This window comes from Vipera berus (genome assembly GCF_964194415.1).
Source record: "Vipera berus genome assembly, chromosome: W".
In the NCBI taxonomy this organism is placed as follows: Eukaryota; Metazoa; Chordata; class Lepidosauria; order Squamata; family Viperidae; genus Vipera; species Vipera berus.
The window spans coordinates 34,464,113-34,491,103 of NC_138210.1; the positions used below are offsets into that span (position 1 = coordinate 34,464,113).

The 26,991-nt window shown below is 41.3% G+C and overlaps 1 protein-coding gene across 1 annotated transcript in view; it reads right to left on the reverse strand.

Annotated features, from left to right (window-relative positions):
* LOC308676564 (cyclin-dependent kinase 12-like) overlaps positions 1-26,991 on the reverse strand; it is a 175,625-nt gene that overhangs the window by 113,931 nt on the left and 34,703 nt on the right. Inside the window, exons 3-6 of the mRNA XM_081342441.1 lie at positions 6,655-6,834; positions 3,195-3,334; positions 1,792-1,962; positions 822-1,011 (exon numbers count right to left, since the gene is read on the reverse strand). Of these exons, the coding sequence (XP_081198567.1) occupies positions 822-1,011; positions 1,792-1,962; positions 3,195-3,334; positions 6,655-6,834 (681 nt within the window). The remainder of the gene's footprint in view (positions 1-821; positions 1,012-1,791; positions 1,963-3,194; positions 3,335-6,654; positions 6,835-26,991) is intronic.

Genomic DNA, 26,991 nt, shown 5'->3' on the forward strand with positions numbered 1-26,991 from the left:
GGGACAAAGAGGGAGGGAGGGAGGGAGGGAGGGAGGGAGGAAGGAAGGAAGGGACAAAGAGGGAGGGAGGGAAGGAAGAAAGAAAGGAAAGAAGAAAGGTAGGGACAGTGGGAGATAGGGAGGGAAGGAAGGCATCAACCCCAGTCCTACCCCCCACCAGAGACCCATGGATTTCCCCCCCACAGGCATCCTGCAACCTGAGTGATGAGCTGGCCACGCACCACCACCCCCAGCCACTGACTTCACTTGTCAAAAAGTTGCAAAAGTTGATCACATGACCCTGGGACACAGAACATCATAAGTATGAATCAGTTGCCAAGCATCCGAATGTAAATCACATAACCCTGGGGATGCTGCAACAGTCATAAGTGTGAAAAATGGTCATAAGTCACTTTTTTCAGTGCCATTGTAACTTCAGTCACTAAGTGAATTGTTGTAAGTCAAGGACTACCTGTACTTTATCATTTTTTCCTTTTTTTTGGTCAGGTTTTTGACACCTTGCTGCGTGAAAGGGTTGAAAAGCCCTGCTTTGGAGAATAAGTCAATCCCCTGTTCTCTGTGACAACCCCCCCCCCACACACACAAGTACTGGAAGACAGTTATCATATCCCCCCACATTGGTCTCTTCTATAGGCTAGACATACCTAGCTCCCTCAACCATTCATCATACAATTTAGTCTCCAGAACCTTTATCATCTTTGTTGCTCTTCTCTGCACACTTTCCAGGGTCTCAACTTCTTCTTTGTTTCATGGTGACCAGACCTGGACACAGTATTCCAAGTGTGGTCTCACTATCCAATATAAAATAAATTCACATTTACCTGTTGTTTAATAAGATGTTGGAACATTTGATATCGCGATGAAGAAAGTTTTTTTTGTGACAGTAGTCTAGTCCCTCCATCAACTGCTTCATGAATGATTTGATATGGTCCTCTGAGAAATGCACCAGCCCAGATTCTAGCAATCCCATGAGGTCATGGTCCATATATTCAAATACAAGATAAAATGCACCTAACGGAAAATGAAAGAGAGAAAACACCAACACTTTTATTAAGAATAAAAGTATGAATATTTAGCATATCAAATGTCCTATGAATATTTTAAGGCAGAATATGCCATAAGTAGGAAAATGTAAGTGCCATAAATTTTGCTCTGGGTAAAAAGGAGGATTAGTATTGAATATTCCCTTAGTATTCATTATCAAGACAGTTGTGTCTGTATATCTCCTTGAATAATTTCCATCCATTGCTTCCTGTCCTGCCTTCAGGTGCTTTGGAGAATAGGTTGACCCCTCACTGATGTCACCCCTAGTCCTCCCCTTTGTTAGACTATACACACCCAATTCCTGCAACCGTTCTTCATATGTTTTAGCCTCCAGTCCCCTAATCATCTTTGTTTCTCTTCTCTGCACTCTTTTCAGAGTCTCAACATCTTTTTTATATTGTGGCGACCAAAATTGGATGCAATATTCCAGGGTATCTAAATTTCTCTTCCTAAGAATAGCAACATTCCTCCCCTTACCTTTTATTAAAGTTAACCCGATTATCCTACATAGCATAGAACTCCTCTCAAAATTTCACAAAAGATCCTCAAGATGAATAGGATGTTTCTTATAAGGTAAGCCTTTGACATTCTGGCAGTTTAGGCAAAATTAAAATATACCTCCTCACAATACATTGTGTATTTTTATGTTCAAAGCATGTTCATTACAGCTAAGAAAACCAGCTGATTTGAAGCACAGGCCATAATCTCACAATTTATTTCTGAACAATTTTCTTTGACAATGACTACCTTTGTCCTTCTTGAAATCCAGTGCATCTTGTTTGTCTGTAACAATTTCCTTCATGTTGACAACACTCTGGTGAATCAACTGTCGAAGGATCTTGATCTCACGGATAGCTGTAATAGGGAAGCCTTCCTTTTCATTGTCCAGCCTTACTTTTTTCAAAGCCACCAATTCACCTGCCAAATATAGATCACAGGAAATATAATAATGAATGTAATAATGGACAAAATAAACAAGAGAAATGAAAAATATGGTCTTCTTATGCATGTCCCTCTCTGTCAGTTACCTGAGCGGACACTGTCAATACAGGTAGTCCTCAAATTTGGACTGGTTGTTTAACAATCAAAGTTACAACAAACTTTTAAAAAGCTACTTACGGCCCATCCTTGAAGTTGTGACTATTGCATACACACCTCACAGTCATGTGATCATACTTCAGGCACTTTGCAACCAGCTCATATTTACGACCTGTTACACCATCCTGCAATCACACAACTGTTTTTCTAGCAAAAAAAAATGCCCATTTGGAAGAACGGATTTGCTTAATGACCACATGATGTGCTTAACCATGGTGACCCACATTACAACCATTGTAAAAGAGTTGTAAAATTGAATCTGGTCATGTGGTGCCTCAACGTACGATTACAACTGCCAATTTATTATTTATTTTGTATCCCACCTTTATTAATAATTTTTACAAATAACTCAAGGTGACAAACATATCCAATACACCTTCTTCTTCCTATTTTTTCCCACAACAATAACCCTGTGAGATGTGTTGGGCTGAGAGAGAGTGACTAGCCCAAAGTCATCCAGCTGGATCTCACAGTCTCCTGCTTTCTAGCCTGGTGCCTTAACCACTAGACCAGAGATGTCAAACTCACGATGTCACGTGACGTTGTGCAACGTTATCGGGACATTTTTTCCATTGCTGGCAATGGGGTGGGCGCGGCTTCCAGATGACACATCCGGCCCGTGGGCCGGCAGTTTGACACCCCTGCACTAGACCAATATGGCTCTCTTATTTCTCAATTGTGGTTGTAAGTTGAGGACTACCTGTACAATAAAATTTTTTGATAAGATCAACACTGGGTGTATCAGAAATATAAAACCTTTCATATTTCAGAACTCTTCTTCATTTCCATACTTGAAATTGATTCAGTAACAGATATTTTGCATCCATTATCATTGAAACCAAGAGGGCAACCATTTTATCTTATTATAGGCAGGTCATTTGTTCCTTTATATAAAGAAGCCATCAGTTATACTTTTTATTTTATAATAAAAGTAATTAAAACAAATACACAGAGAGAGAGCATATATGTCTGTGTGTGTATACACAAATACATACATACACACATACACAAAAACCAGAAAAGGTTAAAAATAGTACACGTTTTATACTCACCTGTATCCTTGTCCTTGGCTTTGTACACTTGCCCATATGTTCCTTCACCAATAATACCAATAATATCAAATTTGTCCACACAGCGCTTTCCCCAATCACTTTCTGTCTGTCTCCTCTCACCATAACGAGAGCAACAGATTCTGGAAGAGATTTTTTTTTGGGGGGGGGGGATATACACAAGAACTCTTACAATGCAAAATTCTTACTTAAAAATTCTTTCATAAACCTTTTCTGACCTTCCTACTCTGATCTGCATATGTGTATGTATATAAATTGTATATAAGAATTGCTGTTTTACCTAACATATTTATTATAAATATGTTCCACTCTTTTTCTTAGAAGCTCCAAGAAGTTTATACATAGTTTTCCAGGTAGCAGATTACAATACTAAAAGGTACGAAACTGTAAATTCCAGGTTCAGACTAGAAACATGGCTTATCAGGTTTATTAAATAAACCACAATTGGCCAGATTTATACATGATTTATTTTATTTATAAAATTTATTGGCAACCCATCTTACCACAGGGTAACTGTGGTTTTAAATATTAACCACAGTGTACAAACCACAAAATGGCTATGTACACATGTGCTAAATCAAAATAAAAAACATCACTGTTTAGCTTAACATCTGAATAATACCACTTCCAAGTTGTCACCAATTTCAGATTTCTTATCCTAGTGTTGTAAGAAATTTGAAGACTTTGACTCAAATGATTTGTTCACGTCTAGTCATGGTTCCCTTTGGTTTCAAGTTACATTATATGTAACACAGTCTTAAGAAAATATATATTAAAGATATAAATGTGATGATGAGTTATACTCCTAAAGTATGGAATTTGACATTTTATGAAAAACTGTGGCTTAATTAAGTGTAGGGCTCAACAAAGACATTTCATGTAGATAGATATAAATTTATATTCTTTATGTTAAAGAATAGATTCAAACATGTGGTCTTTATCAATTTTTGAAATGCGCTTATATTCTAAAAATGATATATAATTTTATGGATTTAATTTTATATCACTATATGAATTTTACTTTTTTGTTTTCTTACATTTTTTTTCTTTTTTCTCTCTAGTTTAGTTTAATTACTGCAATATATGTTCTGTGTTATCACTGATACATTTTTGGTTGGTTGGTTTTTAACTTTTCAAAATGTTTATTAATGAAATATAACAATCATTATTTCATCAGCTAGCATCTCTGAATCTAATCATAGACAATAATGGGCCTGGAGGGAGAGGCATATAAGCAATGATAATGTCCATTTACTGAAGCAGGTGAAGATTTCTAATTACTGAAACACTTTAAAAAGGTCACTAAAGTTTTTAGGTAAAGATTTACAAGACTGTAAAATTATGCAAAACATTATTATAATACAAATACTGAAGAGACTTTTGAAGAATGGAATTAGAAAATAGTAGCCACAATATCAACAATCAACAATGTGTCAGTAATCAGATCTGCTTCTCTGTATAGACTATCTTTAAAAGTTGTTATTGAAGAAATGAGAGGTGTAGAACAAATTTTATCTGACAAAATAGAAATGAGACAAAAGTGGATTTACAACTGACAGGTCAAGGGAATGGCCTAGAAAAGGATGTTTCACTGGATCTACAAAAGAGACAGGCTGAGGTTTTAAAATTTAAAAGGGAAATACAAATGACAAACCAAGAGAGTGACCTGGATAATTTTTTCCTACTGTATTTACAAAAGAGACTTGTTAGAGCCTTGAAAAAATCTGTGTGATGGGACAAAAAAGAAATGAAGAGAAATCAAATCCTATGACAATATTTTAATGAACTAAAGATTAAGACTGTTAGAAGTAAAAGGAAGGAATATAAAAGTGGCTTATTTGATCAAGGTTAAAACAAGGTATGTTACTTCTGGCAACCCTTTATGGACTTTCTGTTGTTACCAGGATTGAAAAGATGTTATATGGATTCATTTATAGATAAGAGATGGGATATGGGATGAAAACGTAAATATTTGTAACCTTACAGTGGGTGAAGAGTCACTAAATTTATACTTACTGTGGTAAAGGCTAGAAGTCACTTCTTTATATATTTCTTTTTTATATTCTTACTTTTCACTTCTCTTTTTTATTGCATTTTTTCCTTTCTATTCTATTATCTTGCTTTAAGTTTAGTTTGTATTAGATTTCACTATTATAAACTAAATTCTTAATAAAAATTATATATACTGTATTAAAAATAGAATTCAAAGTTGTTCCCTGTAAAGCAACAGCTGAAAGAATCTTAACTGCATAATTCTATTTTTTTGCTCTGTACAAATGAAGGGTGTTCATTAAACTGTTTTACCTTTAAGGCAGATAAAAGATTAATATACATGTGTATTCATGAAGTCCGAGTTCTCTTCCCCTGATACCTGCATACTGACCAGAACATCCAAATTTTCTGGGCACCTGGACCACGTGTGGGCATTACCACCAAACGGCTGGGGAAAGGGGTGACATGCCTCGTCACAAAATGGTTTCTATACGGTGGTTAACAGTGCGTACAGGAGGTCCCCTCCCTTGAATGTTGGCATTTTTTCCTAGACTGGATTCTCACAATACACTAAATGTTAAACTCAGGTAAACGAAATCTAACTGCAATGTTCACATAAAATATACAGCCCATAGTATTCTTAATGATAATGACAGGGTTCCTGAAATACACTAAAATACAAAGTACTCAACTCTATTCTACATCAGCAAAAGTAATGTTCTGAGTATTTTAGTATTGTTTTGAGCTCAAAACAGAGTTTCAAGTTCAAAATGCTTCCAAAATGCTGAAAATCAGCTAGTTTTTCATCCAAACAGGACACTTAGCTTTATTTTCATTTTTCCCTAGGGAGATAGGTATACTTAGAAACAAAGCTCTATACTGTAGCTAAAACCATCTACCATTTTATTTTCAATTATTTCTGAGATGTGAAGCCCGAACACATTAACAGAAATACAGATGGTACTTACATGCTTGATTCTTATTTTATTTTAATTATAGAATATAAACTAAATTAAAACTAGATAGGCATGAAGTCCAACAGATTCCAAGGGAGATGATGTTGGACACACTGGTACCCATGGGTATCAAGCTGAGGATCAAATTTTATCCTCCATGCACTAGGAACAGAATCTGCATTGTGAGTTTCTCTCATTTTCCATTTCTTTCCATTTCAAAATGGGTTGTATTTCAATTGGAAATACAAGTGTTATTTACCAGTATTAATTACATCTAGAGTAATGAGAATAAACAGATACAATAGCCATTCTTATGTCACTGCATAAGATGTAAGGTGATATGGCTAACTATGCTGACTATCCAATTTATTATTCTATCCCAATCCTTAATGTTATTTATTTTTTGTTTATTTATATTTCATGTTTCTAGACTGCCCATCTCCCTCAAGTAAAGTACTCAGAAACAGATCCAATAAAGTATATTTAGTTCTTACTTTGGTCTCTTTCTCAATGACTGCTGAGGCGGTGTGACTGCCTTTGGTTCTGGAGATTCTGGCGGTGAAGGGTCTCCACCAGGAAGCTCTGGGGGGAGTGGGAGGTCTGTAAGCAAGTGTCGTGGTCTCTTCTGTTCTTTGTCTTTCTTTACAGACTTCAGAGGAACAATCTCCTTTGGACTAATGCACCAGAGAAAATTGTTATGAGATATTTAGAGGCCAACCACGGTTCCACAACTCCAAGTTTTCACACACATGGATAATAATTGTTAGTATTATAGGAGCAATACAGCAGCTGCCACAATTACAATGTTACTACTGGAAATCAATCCAGCCAAAGGCTACACCCATGTTAGCATTGAAGTCCAGTACCTGATACACAGCTGAAATCTCAAAATTTGGGGCTTTAGAAAATATATCACTTTTAAAGTGTTGGAAGGGAAAAATAAATTTAAAGAGTACAGTCATTAATTGAACTAATTTAATTTAAATCATATTAATTTTCTCTTGGCCCCACAAGTTTACAAGTACATTCTCCACACCCACACTACTCAAACATCAAGTGCAGTCATTGCTTGAAAGGGACTGTCAACTCCAAGCCAGGTTTGACTACCCCTTTCCCCTTAAAACCAGCTGTCTGTCCCTTATTACTAATATGAATTAGCTAACTTTATTAATGTTGAGTATTGAAAATATTCCCAATGATTTGCTATGGCAGATCACCCCTAGATTACCACCAATACCTAGAAAAGTGTCTATGGGTAAACAACTATACTAACTACAGCTTTGTAAACGAACACTTTAAAAATAACATTCTCTCCATAGATTAGTATTTGTCATCCATTCTTTTACAAGTCCTGGATATTACAATCTACTGCCTTCCCAATTAACAGATACAGAAATAGGACTGTACACTTATTGACATGTGGAAGGTTAGCAATGCAATATCAAGTGATAATGTCCAACTGTACCATTAAAGATGTCACAGAATTCTCATCACTTCACTTTACACACTTTCACTGGCCCCTGCCAAACATGGGATGGTGCAAACACACTTGAGAATTAAGTTATGTTTGCTAGATTTAGAATCAGGAAAATTTCTTTTCCTGGAAATCAAACTGGGTAGAAGTCTTAAAAACAACTGGCAACAATAATAATTTAATTTCTATACCGCCCTTCTCCCGAAGGACTCAGGGCGGTGTACAGGGCAATAAATACAATAGAAATACAATGTACAAAAGTTAATAAAGAATTAAACATTGTAGCCCAATTACAGTAAAAATAAAATCATTATTAAAACACCCCAAACCCATCAGACCAGGCCTTGTTCAAATAAGTAGGTTTTTAGGTCACGGCGCAAGGAGCGAAGGTCAGGAGCCATCCAGAGCTCAACCGGTAAACGGTTCCAAAGGTCTGGCACGCCCACAGAGAACGCCCTCCCCCTGGGGGCCGCCAGTCGACACTCTCTGACCGACGGCACCCTGAGGAGGCCCTCTCTGTGGGAGCGCACTGGACGAAGGGAAGTTGATGCCGGCAGCAGGTGCTCCCGTAAGTAATCTGGACCCATGCCATTTAGGGCTTTATAGGCCATCACCAGCACCTTGAATCTCACCCGGAGGGCAACCGGAAGCCAATGCAGCTCGCGGAGTAGAGGTGTTACATGGGAGTATTGGGAAACCACCACTCGTGCGGCCGCATTCTGCACCAGCTGAAGCCTCCGAGTAGTCCTCAAGGGCAGCCCCATGTAGAGAGCATTGCAGTAGTCTAAACGAGAGGTCACGAGCGCATGAGTGACTGTACGCAAGGCATCCCGGTCCAGGCGAACCTGGGCAAAGGCCCCCCTAGTCACAGCTCCTATATGATCTTCCAAGGAGAGTTGCGAATCTAGGAGGACACCCAAGTTGCGAGCCCTATCTACGGGGGGTAATAACTCACCCCCCATAATTAGAGATGGAGTAATCTGAATTTCCCGAGATGCCGGCACGTACAACCACTCAGTCTTGTCGGGGTTGAGCCGAAGCCTGTTCCTCCCCATCCAGACCCGAACCGCCTCCAGGCAACGGGACATCACATCGAGGGGCATCACTGGGGTGGTTTGGGGTAGAGATGAAAAGCTGGGTATCATCAGCATATTGATGATACCCAACCCCAAAACCACGAATGATCTCGCCCAGTGGCTTCATATAGATGTTGAACAGGAGAGGCGAGAGGACTGACCCCTGAGGAACTCCACAAACGAGAGGCCTCGAGGCCGACCTCTGCCCTCCTGCCAACACCCACTGCGAACGTCCCAGGAGGTAGGAGGAGAATCACTGCAAGACCGTGCCTCCCACTTCCAACCACCTGAGACGCCGCAGTAAGATACCATGGTTCCTGAAGAATTAAATCTGGCTTGTTTATTGGAAAAAAAGTTATTTGTTCTGCAGACTTCTATTGTACAATTCTCAATATTGTGTTCTATGGGCTGGTAGATGGAATTACCTTCTTTTAGACAGAGGTGCAAGTTGTCTGGGTTCTGTGTCAAATATCAACACAATTACAAAAACAGTAGGGATGCTTAAAACCAAATACTAGAAATTTCACTTATTGCCTCCCCTCTTCCCGATAAGTTTATTACACAACTATTTTTTAAAGTGTCTTTCATCCAGAGGACTTTTGAAGCAAAAAACAAACTATTTTAAGCAATATTTCTACTATAATAATGATAATAATTGCAAAAAGTGGCTTTACTCGGAACAACTTACATCCTGTGATGATATCTATAACACCATCAAACATCCACATCTGCCAATCCCAGGTCCTTGGGAAGGATGCGATAGGTAGATGCCAAATGCCAAATCCAGTCTGAACATCTGGCTGACTGTGTGACAAACCAATAGTAATAACAACAATAACCCCCAGTGAGGCACTACCTTGATGTGGTTGTGGGGCTTGTGTGTTTTGAGGAAGATGAAAGCTATGCCAGAGATTCAACCATACTGGACAGGTCTCACCAGAGGAGTCAGACAAAGAGTGTCTCTCCCACAAAAAATATGGTGAGATGTAAAATATAGAAACCCATATCAGCTTGGTCGTCGCCCAGGTCAACAAGGACCCCACTAGGTGTTGGAGTTCCTGGACATCTGGTGAAAAATGGGCTAAAGGACTCAGGACTGTTGGCTGAGCAACCAGGACCAGCAGCTGCAGAACTACTGGAAGAAAAGGTGTTTACCTGTTCCAAATATACAGAGATAGAAAACAAAGAAATAATGATCTGTTATTACAAATCAAGTCCAACAAAAAGAGGATACTTGAAACAAATGCACCAGTTCTGGATTGAACAACATCCAGAATCAGAAATAACAGAACAGAGGCTAGCAGATCAATGCTGATTTATAATACAAAATAAAGTATTCACAGAAGCAGAATTGGAAGAATTGCAAAGGTCTACCCAGGGCAAAGAAATCAAATCCTTACCAAAAGTAACTCAGACTATACAGGCAAACCAGAGGGAGTCTGCAGTAGAGGAAGCCAGCACAGCTACAGAACTGTTTTAATTGAGAAACCAGGCACCCTCTCCTCTGCCTCAGAAAGAACAAAGCCCTCTAACTAAAGAAGTAGAAGAATTAAAACAAATAACTGAGCATCTAGAACAGCACAAAAACAACAGAATATGGTTGCCTGTGTTGACCAAGACACAGGTAGCACAAGCATTAAAAGATGCCAATGATGTAATATCAAATATAAGCACTGGCTCACTGAAAGAAACAAACCAACTAATCTACAGCATGACTGCAGTGTGACTGAATACCTGGGATGCAAAATCAACAAAGAACAAAAAAAGACAATGCACCACCAAAACGGAAGATCAGGCTGGAAAATAAGATTAGCAAGCTGAGATCAGATGAAAAGTAAGCTAGAATAGATGAAAGAAAAGAAGCTGAAGAACAAGAAGACCGAAGAATACTTAATCAAGAAATACCACCTAGACACAAGGAAGATCAAGAAAGTACTAGAAATAATAAAGCAGCAAATAACAGCTATAGCCAAGATCAGCAGATACAGGTGAAACTCGAAAAATTAGAATATCGTGCAAAAGTTCATTTATTTCAGTAATGCAACTTAAAAGGGGAAACTAATATATGAGATAGACTCATTACATGCAAAGCAAGATAGTTCAAGCCGTGATTTGTCATAATTGTGATGATTATGGCGTACACCTCATGAAAACCCCAAATCCACAATCTCAGAAAATTAGAATATTACACGCAATCAATAAAACAAGGAGTGTACATAGAACAATATCAGACCTCTGAAAAGTATAAGCATGCATATGTACTCAGTACTTGGTTTGGGCCCCTTTTGCAGCAATTACTGCCTCAATGCAGCGTGGCATGGAAGCTATCAGCCTGTGGCACTGCTGAGGTGTTATGGAAGACCAGGATGCTTCAATAGCGGCCTTCAGCTCTTCTGCATTGTTCGGTCTCATGTCTCTCATCTTTCTCTTGGCAATGCCCCATAGATTCTCTATGGGGTTCAGGTCAGGCGGGTTTGCTGGCCAATCAAGCACAGTAATCCCACAGTCATTGAACCAGGTTTTGGTGCTTTTGGCAGTGTGGGCAGGTGCCAGGTCCTGCTGGAAAATGAAGTCAGCATCCCCATAAAGCTCATCTGCGGAAGGAAGCATGAAGTGCTCCAAAATCTCCTGGTAGATGGCTGCATTGACCCTGGACTTAATGAAGCACAGTGGACCAACACCAGAAGATGACATGGCTCCCCAAATCAACACAGACTGTGGAAACTTCACACTGGACTTGAAGCACCTTGCAGTGTGCATCTCCATTCTTCCTCCAGACTCTGGGTCCTTGGTTTCCAAATGAGATGCAAAAGTTGGCTCTCATCAGAAAAGAGGACTTTGGACCACTGAGCAACAGATAAGGTCTGTTTTTCTTTAGCCCAGGTAAGACGCTTCTGGCGTTGTTTGTTGTTCAGGAGCGGCTTGACAAGAGGAATACGACATTTGAAGCCCATGTCCAGGATCCATCTGTGTGTGGTGGCTCTTGATGCACTGACTCCAACCTCAGTCCACTCCTTGTGAAAGTCACCAACACTTTTGAATGGCCTTTTCCTGACAATCCTCTCCAGGCTGCGGTCATCCCTGCTGCTTGTGCACCTTTTTCTTCCACACTTTTCCCTTCCACATAACTTTCTATTAGTGTGCTTTGATACAGCACTTGGGGAACATCCAACTTCTTTTGCAATTACCTTTTGAGGCTTTCCCTCCTTATGGAGGGTGTCAATGATGGTTTTCTGCACAACTGTCAGGTCAGCAGTCTTCCCCATGATTGTGATTCCTACTGAACCAGACTGAGAGACCATTTAAAGGCTCAGGAACCCTTTGCAGGTGTTATTCGCTGATTAGAGTGGGACACTTTGAGCCTAGAATATTGCACCTTTTCACAATATTCTAATTTTCTGAGATTGTGGATTTGGGTTTTCATGAGCTGTAAGCCATAATCATCACAATTATGACAAATCACGGCTTGAACTATCTTGCTTTGCATGTAATGAGTCTATCTCATATATTAGTTTCCCCTTTTAAGTTGCGTTACTGAAATAAATGAACTTTTGCACGATATTCTAATTTTTTGAGTTTCACCTGTACAAAGCTTGAATTGCAAATTATAGGCAGAATCTCCAATTTCAATCAAATCAGAAATGTTTCTACCGATCCATCAAGGGAGAGACTGCAGTGAATCAGTCAGCACCTGACAAGGAAGAAACAATACAGTTTTAGGCGCAGATATGGGATAACCCAAAGAAATACAACAAGAACACAGCTTGATTAAAGGAGGTGGTTAAAAATAAAAAAGAAGATGCAATGAAACAACTTGTAATAACTGCAGAAATGGTGGAGAAGAGGGCAAGGAAGATCAAGAATTGGTCAGCACCAAGTGAAGATGAATTGTATGGATTTTGGTTGAAACATCTGACTGGTCTATACCGACTTGTTGCCAAGCAGTTTAAGAACATACAGCAAGGAGGTGAAACTGAAGAGTGGCTAAGGTAAGGTAAGGTTCCCCCGCACATGCGTGCTAGTCGTTTCCGACTCTAGGGTCCGGTGCTCATCTCCGTTTCAAAGCCGAAGAGCCAGCGCTTGTCCGAGGACGTCTCCGTGGTCATGTGGCCAGCGTGACTAGACGCCAAAGGCGCACGGAACGCTGTTACCTTCCCACCATAGTGGTCCCTATTTTTCTACTTGCATGTTTACGTGCTTTCGAACTGCTAGGTGGGCAGAAGCTGGGACGAGTAACAGGCGCTCACTCTGTTACGCGGCACTCGGGATTCGACCCGCCAAACTGCCGACCTTCTGATTGACAAGCTCAGCGTCCTAACCCACTGAACCACCGCGTCCCTCAGGAAGAGTGGCTACCATCTGGCAAAACCTACCTGATAATGAAAAATTCAGCAAAAGGGGCAGCACCAGGCAACTACAGGCCAATTACCTGATTACCAACAACTTTCAAATTGTTGAAACATCAAAAGCTTTATGCAAAGATCAATGGCACAATGGAAGAGACTGATGAATGGTGACAGACTCGGAGAGGTTAAAAGAGGAATCTTTCAAGAAGACTCACTTTCACCACAACTGTTTCTCACTGCACTGATTCCTGTCAACAATACTGAATAACTCAGACCATGGCTCTCAAACATCAAAAACATCTGCCAAACTATTCCACCTCCTTTACATGGACGATCTGAAGCTGTGTGGAAAAACACCATATGAAATAGAACTGCTGCTCAACACTGTCCGTATATACAGCCAAGATATTGCAATGGAGTTGTGGACTGAACAAATGTACCATGCTTACCATCAAATGGGGAAAAGTAGTGAAAACTGAAGAAATCAAGATACCCTATGGAAATAACATCAAGAGTCTGGATGAACATGATCACTATACATACCTGGGGATCCTTCAAGCTGACATCAAGCACACTGAAGTCAAGAAAAAGGTTAGAAATTGTCATGGCTCCATCGAAGCCCAATTCAGAGGAGGAGGAGTTGGAACTGGGACCATCCAACAAGGCAGGCACGTCTCCCTTGGAATGCTTGGAGAGGCCAGGGGCTGAGGACAATGCTGTCCCAGGCCCCTCAGGCATTGGGGGAGGTGGTCAACTGGAGAGCTGCCTGCCCTCACAGACACAGGGGAGGATCAGCTGCTGACAGGCAGTGGTGCTGATAGGCAGCAGTTCCCCTCTGGTGAGGAACAGCTGCTTCCCCCACTGGATCCAAGGGCACGGAGAGCGGAGTGTAGGCAAGCTCAGAGAAGGGCTGCAAGGCTACTTGGGAGAAGGTCGCTCCACCCCTCCTCAAAAGGAACACCTGGAGTGGACTGACTTAAGGGTAAGCCTGGGGAGCTAGTCTGTGCCAGGAACATTTGTTTGTTTTCGATTACACTCCCCCAGGTTTTGACTCCTGCCTTTTGCCTTGAGGACTGCCTTCTGCCTTTTCTCTTGTACTTTGCCTTTGCTTGAAACTGCTTTTTGCTCTTTGCTTTGCTTTGCCTTGAGAACTGCCTTTTGCCTTGTACTTTGTCTTTGCCCTGAGAACTGCCATTTTTCTTGTGCCTTGACTTTGCCTTGTGGACTACAGTTTGCCTTGTAGAGTTACTTAGCTGGGTGGACTGGACTTGGAATCCTGGACCTTGCCCTGTGAGCATGCTCCTACTCTGTGGGCTCTCTTTGTAATATACGGGCCGTTGTTTGGGGGACTGAGGGTGGCTGCCTTCAGGGTAGCATGGGGTGGAGCCTTACCAGTCGTTGGAAGGACTCTCTAGAGGCCTGCCTTGCCTTGACCACCTGGGTCATAACAGAAATACATCAAGAGAGTAAAGATCTTCCAAACTCAGTAGAGGCAATACTGTCAAGGCAATTAACAGATGGGTAAATCCAGTCATTAGACACAGCTGAAATAGTGGATTGGACTCAAGCAGAACTAAAAGCCCTGGATAGGAAGACCAGAAAAATAATGACAATGAATCATGCCCTCAACCATGCTATTAAGCAAAATCAAGCTTTTAATAGTGAGTGCCACACAAAGTGCACTAACCAAACAGGTGGTAAGAAAATAGGGGAAGTCAGTCATCACACAGGTTATGTAGAAAGTATTATATTTATATTATATATTATATATTTATTAAACTTATATACCGCCCTTCTCCCGTAGGACCCAGGGAGGTTCACAAGGCAATTAAAACAACATTACAATACAAAAATTAATAGCAATTAAAATAGATTAAATTTTCCTTGATTAAAATCTAAAACCCCTATATCTCTGATTAAAAACCCAATTACAATAAGTTAAAAAAAATTAAAAAATTAAAAAATCCTCAGTCCTGGCCGGAAAGCTCAAAGAGCCAGGTCTTCAGGTCCCAGCAGAACGAACGAAAATCAGGGGCAGTCCTAAGCTCTATGGGTAACTGGTTCCAGAGGGCAGGCGCGCCCACAGAGAAGGCCCTCCCCCTGGGTGGTGCCGCCGGCAATCCTTTGCCGGCGGCACCCTGAGAAGGCCCTCCCTGTGGGAGCGCACAGGACGAAGGGAACTTGATGCCGGCAGCAGGTGTTCCCTCAGATATCCCGGACCCAAGCCATTTAGGGCTTTATAGGTCATCACCAGCACCTTGGATCTCACCCGGAGGGCAACCGGAAGCCAATGCAGCTCACGGAGCAGAGGTGTTATATGGGAGTATCGGGAGGCCCCCATCACAACTCGCGCAGCTGCATTCTGCACCAATTGAAGCCTCCGAGTGGTCCTCAAGGGCAGCCCCATGTAGAGAGCATTGCAGTAGTCTAACCGGGAGGTCACGAGCGCATGAGTGACCATGCGCAAGGCATCTAGGTCCAGATAGGGCCGCAACTGCCGCACCAGGCGAACCTGGGCAAAAGCCCCCCTGGTCACGGCTCCTATATGATCTTCAAGGCTGAGCCGCGAATCCAGGAGGACACCCAAGTTGCGAGCCCTATCGACGGGGGGGGTAACACCTCACCCCCCATCATTAAAGATGGAATAGAATGGTTCACTCGAGATGCCTGTACGCACAGCCACTCAGTCTTGGCAGGATTGAGTCCGAGCCTGTTTCTCCCCATCCAAACCCGAACCGCCTCCAGGCAACGGGACATCACGTCGAGGGCATCACTGAGTTGGTTTGGGGTGGAAAGAAAAAGTTGGGTATCATCGGCGTACTGATGATACCCCACCCCAAAACCACGAATGATCTCACCCAGCGGCTTCATATAGATATTGAACAGGAGGGGAGAGAGGACCGACCCCTGAGGAACTCCACAAACGAGAGACCTCGGGGCGGACCTCTGCCCTCCCGTCAACACCGACTGCGAACGGCCCAAGAGGTAGGAGGAGAACTACTGCAAAACAGTGCCCCCCACTCCCAACCCCCTGAGACGTTGCAGCAGGATACCATGGTTGATGGTATCGAAAGCCGCCGAGAGATCTAATAGGACTAGGACAGAGGAATAACCCCTGTCCCGAGCCCACCAGAGATCATTCATCAGCGCAACCAATGCCGTCTCCGTGCTGTACCCGGGCCTGAAACCCGATTGGTATGGGTCAAGATAATCAGTTTCCTCCAGGAACAGAGGAAGCTGATGCGCCACCACACTCTCAACAACCTTCGCTAAAAAGCGAAGATTGGAGACTGCTAGGTGGGCAGAAGCTGGGACGAGTAACAGGCGCTCACTCTGTTACACGGCACTCGGGATTTGACTCGCCAAACTGCCGATCAACAAGCTCAGCGTCCTAACCCACTGAACCACCGCGGCCCTGCGTACTAATGATATCTGTATGTAATTGAATTACTACTACCCAGCCACCACGTTGCTTTTCAAATATGTGAATGTAATATTAGAAAATCAATAAAATTTGTAAAAAAGAAAAAATAAATAAAATGGTAAGGGAGCACCTATCCAGCCTAGACAAGTTCAAATCACCAAGACCAGATGGATTACACCCCAAGGTTCTCAAGGAACTGGCAGATGTGATCTCAGACCCACTGAACTATATTTTTCAAAGATCCTGGAGCACAGGGGAACTACCAGAGGACTGGAAAAGAGCTGATGTAGTTCCTATCTTCAAAAAAGGGAAAAAAATAAATCCAGGAAACTACAGATCTATCAGCCTGACCTCAATACCTGGGAAGATTCTGGAAAAGATAATCAAACAACAAATCAGCGAACACCTAGAGCCATGGTGGCGAACCTATGGCACGCATGCCACAGGTGGCACGCAGAGCCCTCTCTGTGGGCACATGCGTCACTGCCCCAATCCTAGGCGTTCAGCTGGGTTTAATAAAACCTTTTCGCTTTAGGCCTCCGCTGCAAAAAAAAAAAAGGTTCAATCAATCAATCAATTTAAACTTCTCACAGGAAAAAAAAGATCTCGTAAAGTTGGAATTGATTGAACTTTTTAGTCCCACCCAGTCTGCCGTTACTACCACAGCCACGCCCACCCAATGGGCCACACCCATCCAATGGGCCACGCCCACCCAGCACCCGATGATACATAAGTGGGTTCTGGGTTGCAGTTTGGGCACTCGGTCTCCAAAAGGTTCGCCACCACTGACCTAGAGGCAAACAAAGTCATTACTAAAAGTCAACATGGGTTTGTCAAAAACAGATCATGCTAGACAAATCTTGACCAAGTGACAAAATTAGTGGATCAGAGGAATGCTGTGGATATAATTTACTTGGACTTCAGTAAGGCATTTGATAAAGTAGATCACAACCTACTACTTGATAAGACAGAAAAATGTGGGTTAGACAGCATCACCACCAACATGGATTCGTAGCTGGCTGATCGGCCATACTCAGCATGTGGTCCTCAATAGAACTGCATCTACATGGAGGGAAGTGTGTAGTGGGGTGCCACAGGGCTCTGTTCTGGGCCCAGTGCTCTTCAACATCTTCATCAATGATTTGGACAAGGGGATAGACAGGGAACTCATCAAATTTGCAGATGACACCAAGCTGGCAGGAATAGCCAACACTCACTCCGCCAGCATCAGGGCTCTGCTCATCTCCCTCGCTTCCCCAAAGCATCCCTTGACTAACCTCTTTTACAGCTCCTTTCTCCGCCACCACATGCAGGGCAACAAAAGAAGTTTGTGGGACTACTGGTAAAAAAAAAGTTCAATCAGACCTTCCAATTTTGCGAGAAGTTGGAAGGTCGGATTGATCTCTTTTTTTTACTCCCACAAACTTTTGTTGCCCTGCACACGGAGAATGGAGCTAGAAAGATTAGTGAAGAAATGTGGATGCCCTGCGGTGGGGTGGGGGTTAGGATTTGGCATTTTATTTATTTATTTATTTTATTACATTGTGGATGCCCTGCGGTGGGGATTAGGATTCGGCATTATGGATGCCCTGGAGTGGGGGTTAGGATTTGGCATTGTGGAGTGTTTGTGCTCTGGTGGGGCTATTCAATACACAGCAAATCCCTACGTTTTGAATAGCCCCATAGGCGCTCAAACACTTTTTATCCAAACTGAGACCTGAGTCACACGGAGTTTCAAGCAGTCACACGGAGCATTCCTTTCTGTTTCTGAAGCACCCCACTGCAGGCACATGGACCTTCCGATCTCTGTCAGGTCTGGATTTGGATAAAAAGTGTTTGAGCGGAAGCAACTTGAGTTTCTCCGCTCCGTCCCGAAGGAAGAAACCGGAGGCACAGAGCAGGATTGCTCTCAAGAAGATGCAGGTGTGCTGCATGCGCCAGCCTTATTGAGAGCAATCCTGCTCTGCACCTCCGTTTCCTTTCACTCAGACAGAGCAGAGAAACTCAAGCCTGCTGCTCAAACACCTTTCATCCGAACAGAGACCTGAGTCACACGGAGTTTCAAGCAGTCACACGGAGCGTTCCTTTCCATTTCTGAAGCACCCCACTGCAGGCACATGGACCTTCCAATCGCAGGTCTGGATCTGAATAAAAAGTGTTTGAGCGGCAGCAGCTTGAGTTTCTCCGCTCCGTCCTGAAGGAAGAAACCGGAGGCACAGAGCAGGATTGCTCTCAAGATGCAGGTGCGCTGCATGCACCGGCCTTATTGAGAGCAATCCTGCTCTGCACCTCCGTTTCCTTTCACTCAGACGGAGCAGAGAAATTCAAGCTGCTGCTGCTGAATGAGTGAGGAGGATGAGAAGGAGAAGTGTGGTGAGGATTTGTGCCGGCCGGCCGGCCAGGCAAGGACTAGGTCGGGTGGGGTGGCTGGCTGGCTAGGGAGGGGGATCATGGCCGCTCAGGTGGTTGCCGCCGGCTTGAATGCCGGTGCAAGGGACCTGCCTCCCTGCTCAGTTGAAGGCTTTGTTCCTATCCTCGAACTAAGGCTGCTGCACCAAGCAGCACACCCGGGCCACAGACGGCATTGTTTCCTGCACCTGGCCGACTCCAATTCCACACTTTGCCCCATAGGCATGCAAACAAAGCAAACACTCCCCCCCCCCCAGAGAATGGAAGCATCCGGGGGCCATGATCTCTTTTGTAGAGAATTTGTGTTTGAACTCGCAAGATATTACAGCACCCAGGAGCTTCCATTGTCGGTGCAAAAAGCATTTCCAAGCCAACTCTCCTCTCCCTCAAAGAGAAAGAAACCATGGCAGAGAGGAGAGATTTTGCAAGGTAAGTGAATCTGGCGCAGCAGGAAGGGAGGGGGAAGCAGTTGTGGGGAGTGGGGAGAGGAATAGGGTGAATATTGCAGAGCCTCTGCAATAACTTGTAAGGGCGAATGGCTGCTGTGGTGCTACAATAGTCGTAATTTTGGGATTTGCTCATAAACATTAGGGGCGCTGATAACGTAACTTCGAACGAGTGTTAAGTGAACGGTCGTAACTCGGGGATTACCTGTAGTCTAAGAAAACTTGTTGCCATTTGCCTCTTCCATACGGAATGATTAATTATTTCAACAAACTCCTCCAGTGCTATTAAGTCAATTAGAATCCACGATGAGGGAAAATATCATCATTATTTTCCCTGCTAGCTGCTGAGTTTTGCTTTTGGAACTCTCTATCTGACTTTGAAAAAGGGACTGTGTATTCTTACCTGCTTTTCTGCTGCCAGCAACTGGTTGTGAGAGAGGAACTGTACATATTTACAAAAATGCCTCCTAGGAAGGAGTTGAAGGAATCAAAACATGACTTGGAGGAGCCCAGCGCCAAACTCCTTATGGAAGCATTTGAGAAAAAGTTTTCTATGTTACATTACACATTAAAAGAGATGAATGGAAAATCCAGAAAAAAGTTTGAATTATTAGTAACAGAGTTAAAACAAACTAAAGAAGATGTTAAAAATATACAGATTAGATTGAATAAGATAGCCACAAGGTTAGATCTTGACTCAGATTTATTGTTATTGGATTTGAAACAGAAGGAAGTTTTTCTGTGAATTTCTGAACAAATTCATAATTTAAGTCATTTAACATTTCTGGAAAAGAGGTGCAAATATTCAGAGAAATTCCAATTACAATATTAAGGAAACACAAAGAATATTTCTTCCTGACAGATCTCCTGAAGCAAAATAATATTCCCTTTTGCTGGGATAAACTGGAAGGTGTTATCTTTACCTTTCGAAAAAAACGATATAGACTAAATTCAGTCCTTAAAACACAAGGGTTTTTTTTGGAAAGATACGGATCAGAACTACGGTATTTTTCAAAAGATAAAGATCAATTACCACAAGAATTGGGTCTGAAAGAAAAAGATAAAAAGAGTTCTGACACTGATGAAGGGCAGGCTGCGGAGATAGAAGCCACAGCTGAAATCCCTGGAACTTCCTCTTCGTAACAGATAGATTGCAAGATTCTAGCATGGAATGTAAATGGGGCAAATTCCCCACAAAAGAGAAAACAGTTATTTCATTATTTGAAAAAAAAAAAACCTGAATCATTATATGTTTGCAAGAAACTCATATCAAAGAGACTGACAAAAGTACGTAATAAATAACACTTTGGGTCTGGAATTTATTTCTGCTAATTCTAAGGAAAAAAATCAATAGGGTAGTTTTGTATATAAAACCGCAATTACATCCACATTTGTTTGCTGTTGATCAAGGCAGATATGTAATTGTGCAAATTGAATTACAAGGAATAAAACTGATTATAGTGGGATTATACACTCCACACCAAGGTTTTTCAACATTTGTCCGAACACTTACTCTCCTATTCCTTTCAGTATTGGTGTATAATTGGAGACTACAATGGGGTAGTAGCCCCACAACTGGACAGATCAGCTGATAAAGGTATTAAATTAAAGAAACACAAGGGAAACTGTGCCAAACCTTTTTCAAACTAATACTTTAGGTTTGATTGATCTTTCGAGGTGTAAAAATAGACTAACAAAAGACTTTACCTTTTTTTCAGAGACACAAATCCTTTTCTAGAATTGATATGATTTGGATTACAAAAAATTTACTTCACAAAACAACTAAAGTTACTATTCTTCCAAAAACTTTCTGACCATAATCCAGTGTCTTTACACCTTAAATTTGGTTTTCAGTCTTTTTTTTTATTGAAAAGTTTTAAAATACATTTTATCTTTAACAATCCCCCCCTCCCCCCACCCCTACCTATCCCTCCCTACCCCTACCCCCCCTTTCCCCCCCCCCGACTTCCCAGAGCTAAGTACAAGGTATAAAAACAAAGAACAATCATAAACATCCATATGCTACCAACAATAAATTCTTAAATCTATCACTCTCTAGCTCATATAAGATAACTACAAGCAATACTAATATTACATATAAAAAGAAAAGAAAATAGAAAGGAAGACTTATTCAAATGCTAAATGAAACTTTTTAGTCCCATATTTGTTCTGGATATATACAATCCATTTTTTCCACTCCATAATATAACGTTCTTGCGAATGATCTTTCAAATAAGCCGAGATCTTTGCCATTTCCGCCAGGTCAGAAACCTTTAAAGTCCATTCTTCTATAGTCGGCAGTTCCTCCTTCTTCCAATATTGACCTATTAAAAGTCTTGCTGCTGTAATTAAATTCAACATCAACTTAGTGTCCACAACAGTAGCATCTGTAATTATACCCAACAAAAACAATTGCGGACAAAACTTTATCCTTTGCTTGAAGATCTTCTGCATATTCCACCAAATTTTTATCCAAAAAGCCTTAACCTTTTTGCAGGTCCACCATATGTGAAAATATGTTGCATCTTCGCCACCACACCTCCAACATTTTGGCTGATAATTCGGATACATACTTGCAAGCTTTTTAGGATCTAAATGCCATCTATAAAACATTTTGTAAAAGTTCTCTCTTAGGTTTTGAGCTTGTGTAAATTTTACGTTCCTCACCCAGATCTTTTCCCACGTATCCATTGTAATAACTTCTTGGATATTCTGGGCCCATTTTATCATACAATCTTTAACAAGTTCTGTTTCTGAGTCAATTTCTATCAATGCAAGATATATTCGTTTGATATGTGCTGGACCCTGATTTCTAATTTGCTTTATCAAATTTTCGTCAGTCATTGCAAAACCAGTTTTCTGATCTTCTTTCCACCTGGCCCGTAACTGAGTATATTGAAACCAAGTTTGAACAATCTTCTCATCTCGCAAGAGGTTATACGATTTTAAACACCAGACACTTCTTTCCAAGCTTAAAATCTCCTTATACGTAGTCACATCATGTTTGAAACCAACATTTATGTTTTCTATTGCGTGTTTTGGAATTGCCCACAATGGTATCTTGCAGTCTAACTTATGTCTATACTTCTTCCAAACTCTCAACAATGCCTGTCTTAGAATATGCACTTTAAATACATTATCTACCTTCTTATCATACAACAAATATGCATGCCAGCCAAATAACAAGTCGTGGCCCTCAAGATTTAATAATCTCTCTTGTGTCAAATTAATCCAATCACTTATTCCTGATAACGCAGCAGCTTCATAATATAATTTAAGATTAGGCATTTTGAGACCACCTCTTTCACGAGTATCCTGCATAATCTTAAGTTTAACTCGTGGCCTTTTCCCTGCCCAAACAAATTTATTGATACCCCGTTGCCATTCTTCCAAATTAGAATCTTTTTTAAGAACCGGTATCATTTGAAATAAGAATAGAAATTTAGGCAGGACATTCATTTTCACTGCTGCGATTCTTCCCAACAAAGACAATTGCAATTTTTCCCAACTCTCCATTTCTTTTTGAATTTTTCCCCATAATTTTTCATAGTTATTTTTATATAACTTTGTATTAGAGGGTGACAAAAACACCCCCAAATATTTGACCCTTTTAGCAATCTCAAATCCAGTTAATCCTTCTAAAAGAGCCTTTTGCGATACTGTCATATTTTTGGCCAGAATTTTAGTTTTTTGTGCGTTAACTTTAAATCCAGAAACCTTCCCATATTGCATTATTATCTCCATCAGGTCCACAACAGAGTTCTCCGGCTGGGTCACCGTAACAACCAGATCATCTGCGAACGCTCTCAATCTATAATCCTGATCTCTAATTTGTATACCCTTAATTCTTTCCGAATTCCGTATTTTTACCAGTAATATCTCCAATGTTAACACAAATAATAAAGGAGATAACGGACACCCTTGCCTTGTGCCCTTCTCAATATTACATGCTTCAGTCAAACTATTGTTAACTATTATTCGGGCAGTTTGTTTTTGATATAATGCCCTAATTGGTTGCAAAAATTTATCCCCAAAATTCATTTTATCTAAAACTTTCATCAAAAATTGCCAATTCAATTGATCAAAAGCTTTTTCAGCATCTAGAAAAATTAGCGCCGCAGGGATCTGGTTGTTCCTTTCCAAAAACTCTATCACATCAACTATATGCCTCACATTATTTTTCATTTGCCTACCACTAATAAACCCAGTTTGATCCCCATGAATCACCTGTTGCAGAACCCTCATCAATCTGTTAGCCAACACCTTAGCAAATATCTTGTAATCTGTATTTAAAAGTGATATCGGTCTATAGTTTTTAACTTGAGTAGCATCTTGATCTTCCTTCGGAATCAAAGAGATAAAAGAAGTTCTCCAAGACGGAGGCACCTTTCCCCCTCTCTGAATTGTCTGGAACAGTTCCTTTAACGGCTTTATCAACTCCAATTGTAAATTTTTGTAATAAGCCGCAGTCAGACCATCCGTACCTGGCGCTTTATCCACCTTCAATTCTTTAATTGCTATAAGAATTTCTTCTTCTGTTATCAATTGATTAATCTCCTCCTTTTGTGCTTGCGTAAGAACCGGGATGCTAGCATTCTCCAAATATACATCAATGTCTTTGTCATTAATCTTCTCCTTAGCATATAATTTAGAATAAAAATCCACAAAAGCTTCCTTAATAAGATCCTGTTGAAACACAACCTTTCCCTTATATTCAATTTTATCTATATTAGAAGCCCTTTGCTTTTTCCTTAGTCTGTAAGCTAGCCATCTACCTGGCTTATTAGCATTGCAAAAAGTATTATGCCTAGCAAACCGTAAATTGGTTGCCACTTGATCAGCCATCAACTTATCAAATTGTCCTCTTAATAGATTAATAACCTCCTTAGTCTTCACATCCAATGGGTTCAGGATTAGGGCCTTTTCTTTTTCCCTAATTTCATTCTCCAGTTCTTTCCTTCTAACTTCCAAAGTACGTCTGCATTTATTATTCATATATATCAACACCCCTCTCATGTAGGCCTTGCTAGCATCCCAAACCATGTCCATAGAGGTATCCTTATTCATATTAATTTCAAAGAAATCCTTCATCTGCTGTTTACATTCTTCCACATTTCTCTGATTTCTAAACAAATTCTCATTTACGCGCCACGAGCGCCTATCCCTATTGTCCTTATTGATCTCTAACCAAACTGGACTATGATCAGAAATAATTCTTGCACAGATCTTTGCCTTCTTAATCCTAGAAAAAAAATCATTAGTCAGCAAAATAAAATCAATCCTGGAAAAAGATTGATGTCTGTCAGAAAAAAAAGTATAATCCTTTTCATGTAGATGTGTGTCACGCCAAATATCTCGCAGTTCCAAATCGTCCTTCATTTCGAAAAAAGATTTAGGCAATCTGGCATGACTCGGAACACGCTTAAAAGAACCAGCCTTATCCATCTGTACGTCCAAAACACCATTCCAGTCCCCCATAAAAAAAAACGATTTGTAATCCAATTGGGTAACCTTTGTGTGAAGTAAACTAAAAAAATCAGCTTGTTGTTGATTAGGAGCATACAGTCCAACTAAAAGCGTTTTTTACCTTCTAACAGCAAATCTATCATAACATATCTTCCTTGCTTATCTACTTCAATTAGTTCCGCTGTTAGAGTACTTTTAACGTAGACAACCACTCCATTTTTCTTATTCATCGCGGAGGCAACAAATTGCGTGCCCAACCTTGAGTTCGATAAATACTTTTGGTCCATAACCCTAATATGCGTTTCTTGCAAACATATAACATCAATCTTAAATTGTTTTAAATATTGAAAAACTTTCTTTCTCTTCTGTGGTGAGTTTAATCCATTAACATTCCAGGTTAGAAATTTAGTCGCCATGCTTGGCGCCCCGAAGCTTTTGGAGCACATCTTCAATGGCCCCTGCAACTTCTTTGGGCCGCGCTCCTCCCACAGCTTCACTGTAAGTACGCTTTGAAAGTTCCATGAACTTCTGCTGGTCTTGCTCTTGTACTTGTCTTGCTCGTCTTAAAGCGGCACGCGCCAACCTCTGCTCTCCAGCAGCAGCCGATGAAGATGTAATTTGATCCCCTCCAGCACCATTCTCCTCTATCTGTCCCCCTTCAGCATCTTGAAATTTTCCCTCTCCAGATCCCTTTGCAGCTTCCAAGAGTGATAGAGGGGTTGCTTTTAAAACATTGCTGTAGAAATCACGCGCCTGAGTCACAGTAACCAGACGATATCTTTTACCTTCGTGCATCACCACCAATCCAACTGGAATCTCCCATCTAAACTTAATATCACATTGCTTAAGTTCCTGTGCAAGAAATGCAAAATCTTTCCTTCTCCTTAAAATCTTTGGAGGAATCTCTTTTAGAACCAGGACTTCTTGCTCAGCAACCACAACTTTAGTATCATAAGCAGCTTGAATAACTTCATCTCTAGTTGCTCTCTTTGTAAAATAGACCACCACATCTCTAGGTAGCTTCCTCTGCCTTGCAATCCATGAATTTACACGAAAAATTTTATCCATGCTTCCCTCTATTTCAGATGCTGGCTGGCCCAATACTGCTTCCAAAGCCTCAGAAATCAGCTGCTTTAAGTCTTCTTTAGGATTCTCTTTTAAACCCCTGATTCTAATAGCATACTGCATCTGATGGTACTGGACAAGGCTCAATTCTCCGTCCATTTTATCCCTTAAATTTTCATTCTCCAGTACCTTTACTTCCAATATAGAGTTCTTTTGACTAAGATCCTCCACTTTTTCATCCAAACGTTGCACACATTCAGCCACGCTTTCAATTGTAGACAAAATGTCTACCCTCATTGCACTAAACTTCTCTTCCATCCTCTCCTCCATTGCACTAAACTTCTCTTCCATCCTCTCCTCCAATTTCTCCAGTTTCTCCTCCAGCTTTACCATCTTATCATCCATCATTTCTGACATTACCTGGGATTGCTTTGCAAAGGCATCTTGTAAGTCCTTAAGCGTCAATGCCACAGGAGGTGCAGGAGGAAGCAAAGCTTGCAACGATGTCTGTTGCACCGGGGAAGTTCCCGCACTCCGAAGAACTTTAGAGGAAGATTTAGCCGCCATCTTTCCCCACTTTCACTTGTTGCGTACTTTCACTTTAAAGCTATAAAGTCCATTGAGCTAGGGAGTAAAAATAAAAGTCCACTTCACCTTGACCTCCTGTACCGCTCTGCCTGCTCCTTATTACTCAAAAGTCTTTCCTTCTGGCAGGGGTGGTCGCTAACGCCTGGCTCTGCTCCAAAAATCCCGGAGCAGAGACGCTGAGCAGCTCGGAGCAACCCAGGCTTCGGGGGGGCTCAATCCTTCAGCCGCCCAAACTTTCAGCTCAGGCGGCCCCGGAGAGCTCAACCCCTACCTGGGGCCTCACCCCCTCCTCTTCTCCCGAGGAGGGGGCTTCAAATCCACCTAAACAGCTGATCGGCGCTGTTTTCGGTGGATAAACACAGCTGCGAAGCGGACAGCCCGAAAACGGCTGTCTTCGGCGCCGCACCGCCACCGGAAGTCGGTTTTCAGTCTTTTAAATGGAGACTAAAAGAGTCTATTTTGCAGAGGCCACAGATCCTTAAACAATGTAAACAGGTACTCCAAAATTATTTCAATAATAACTTAGGTAAGCGAACC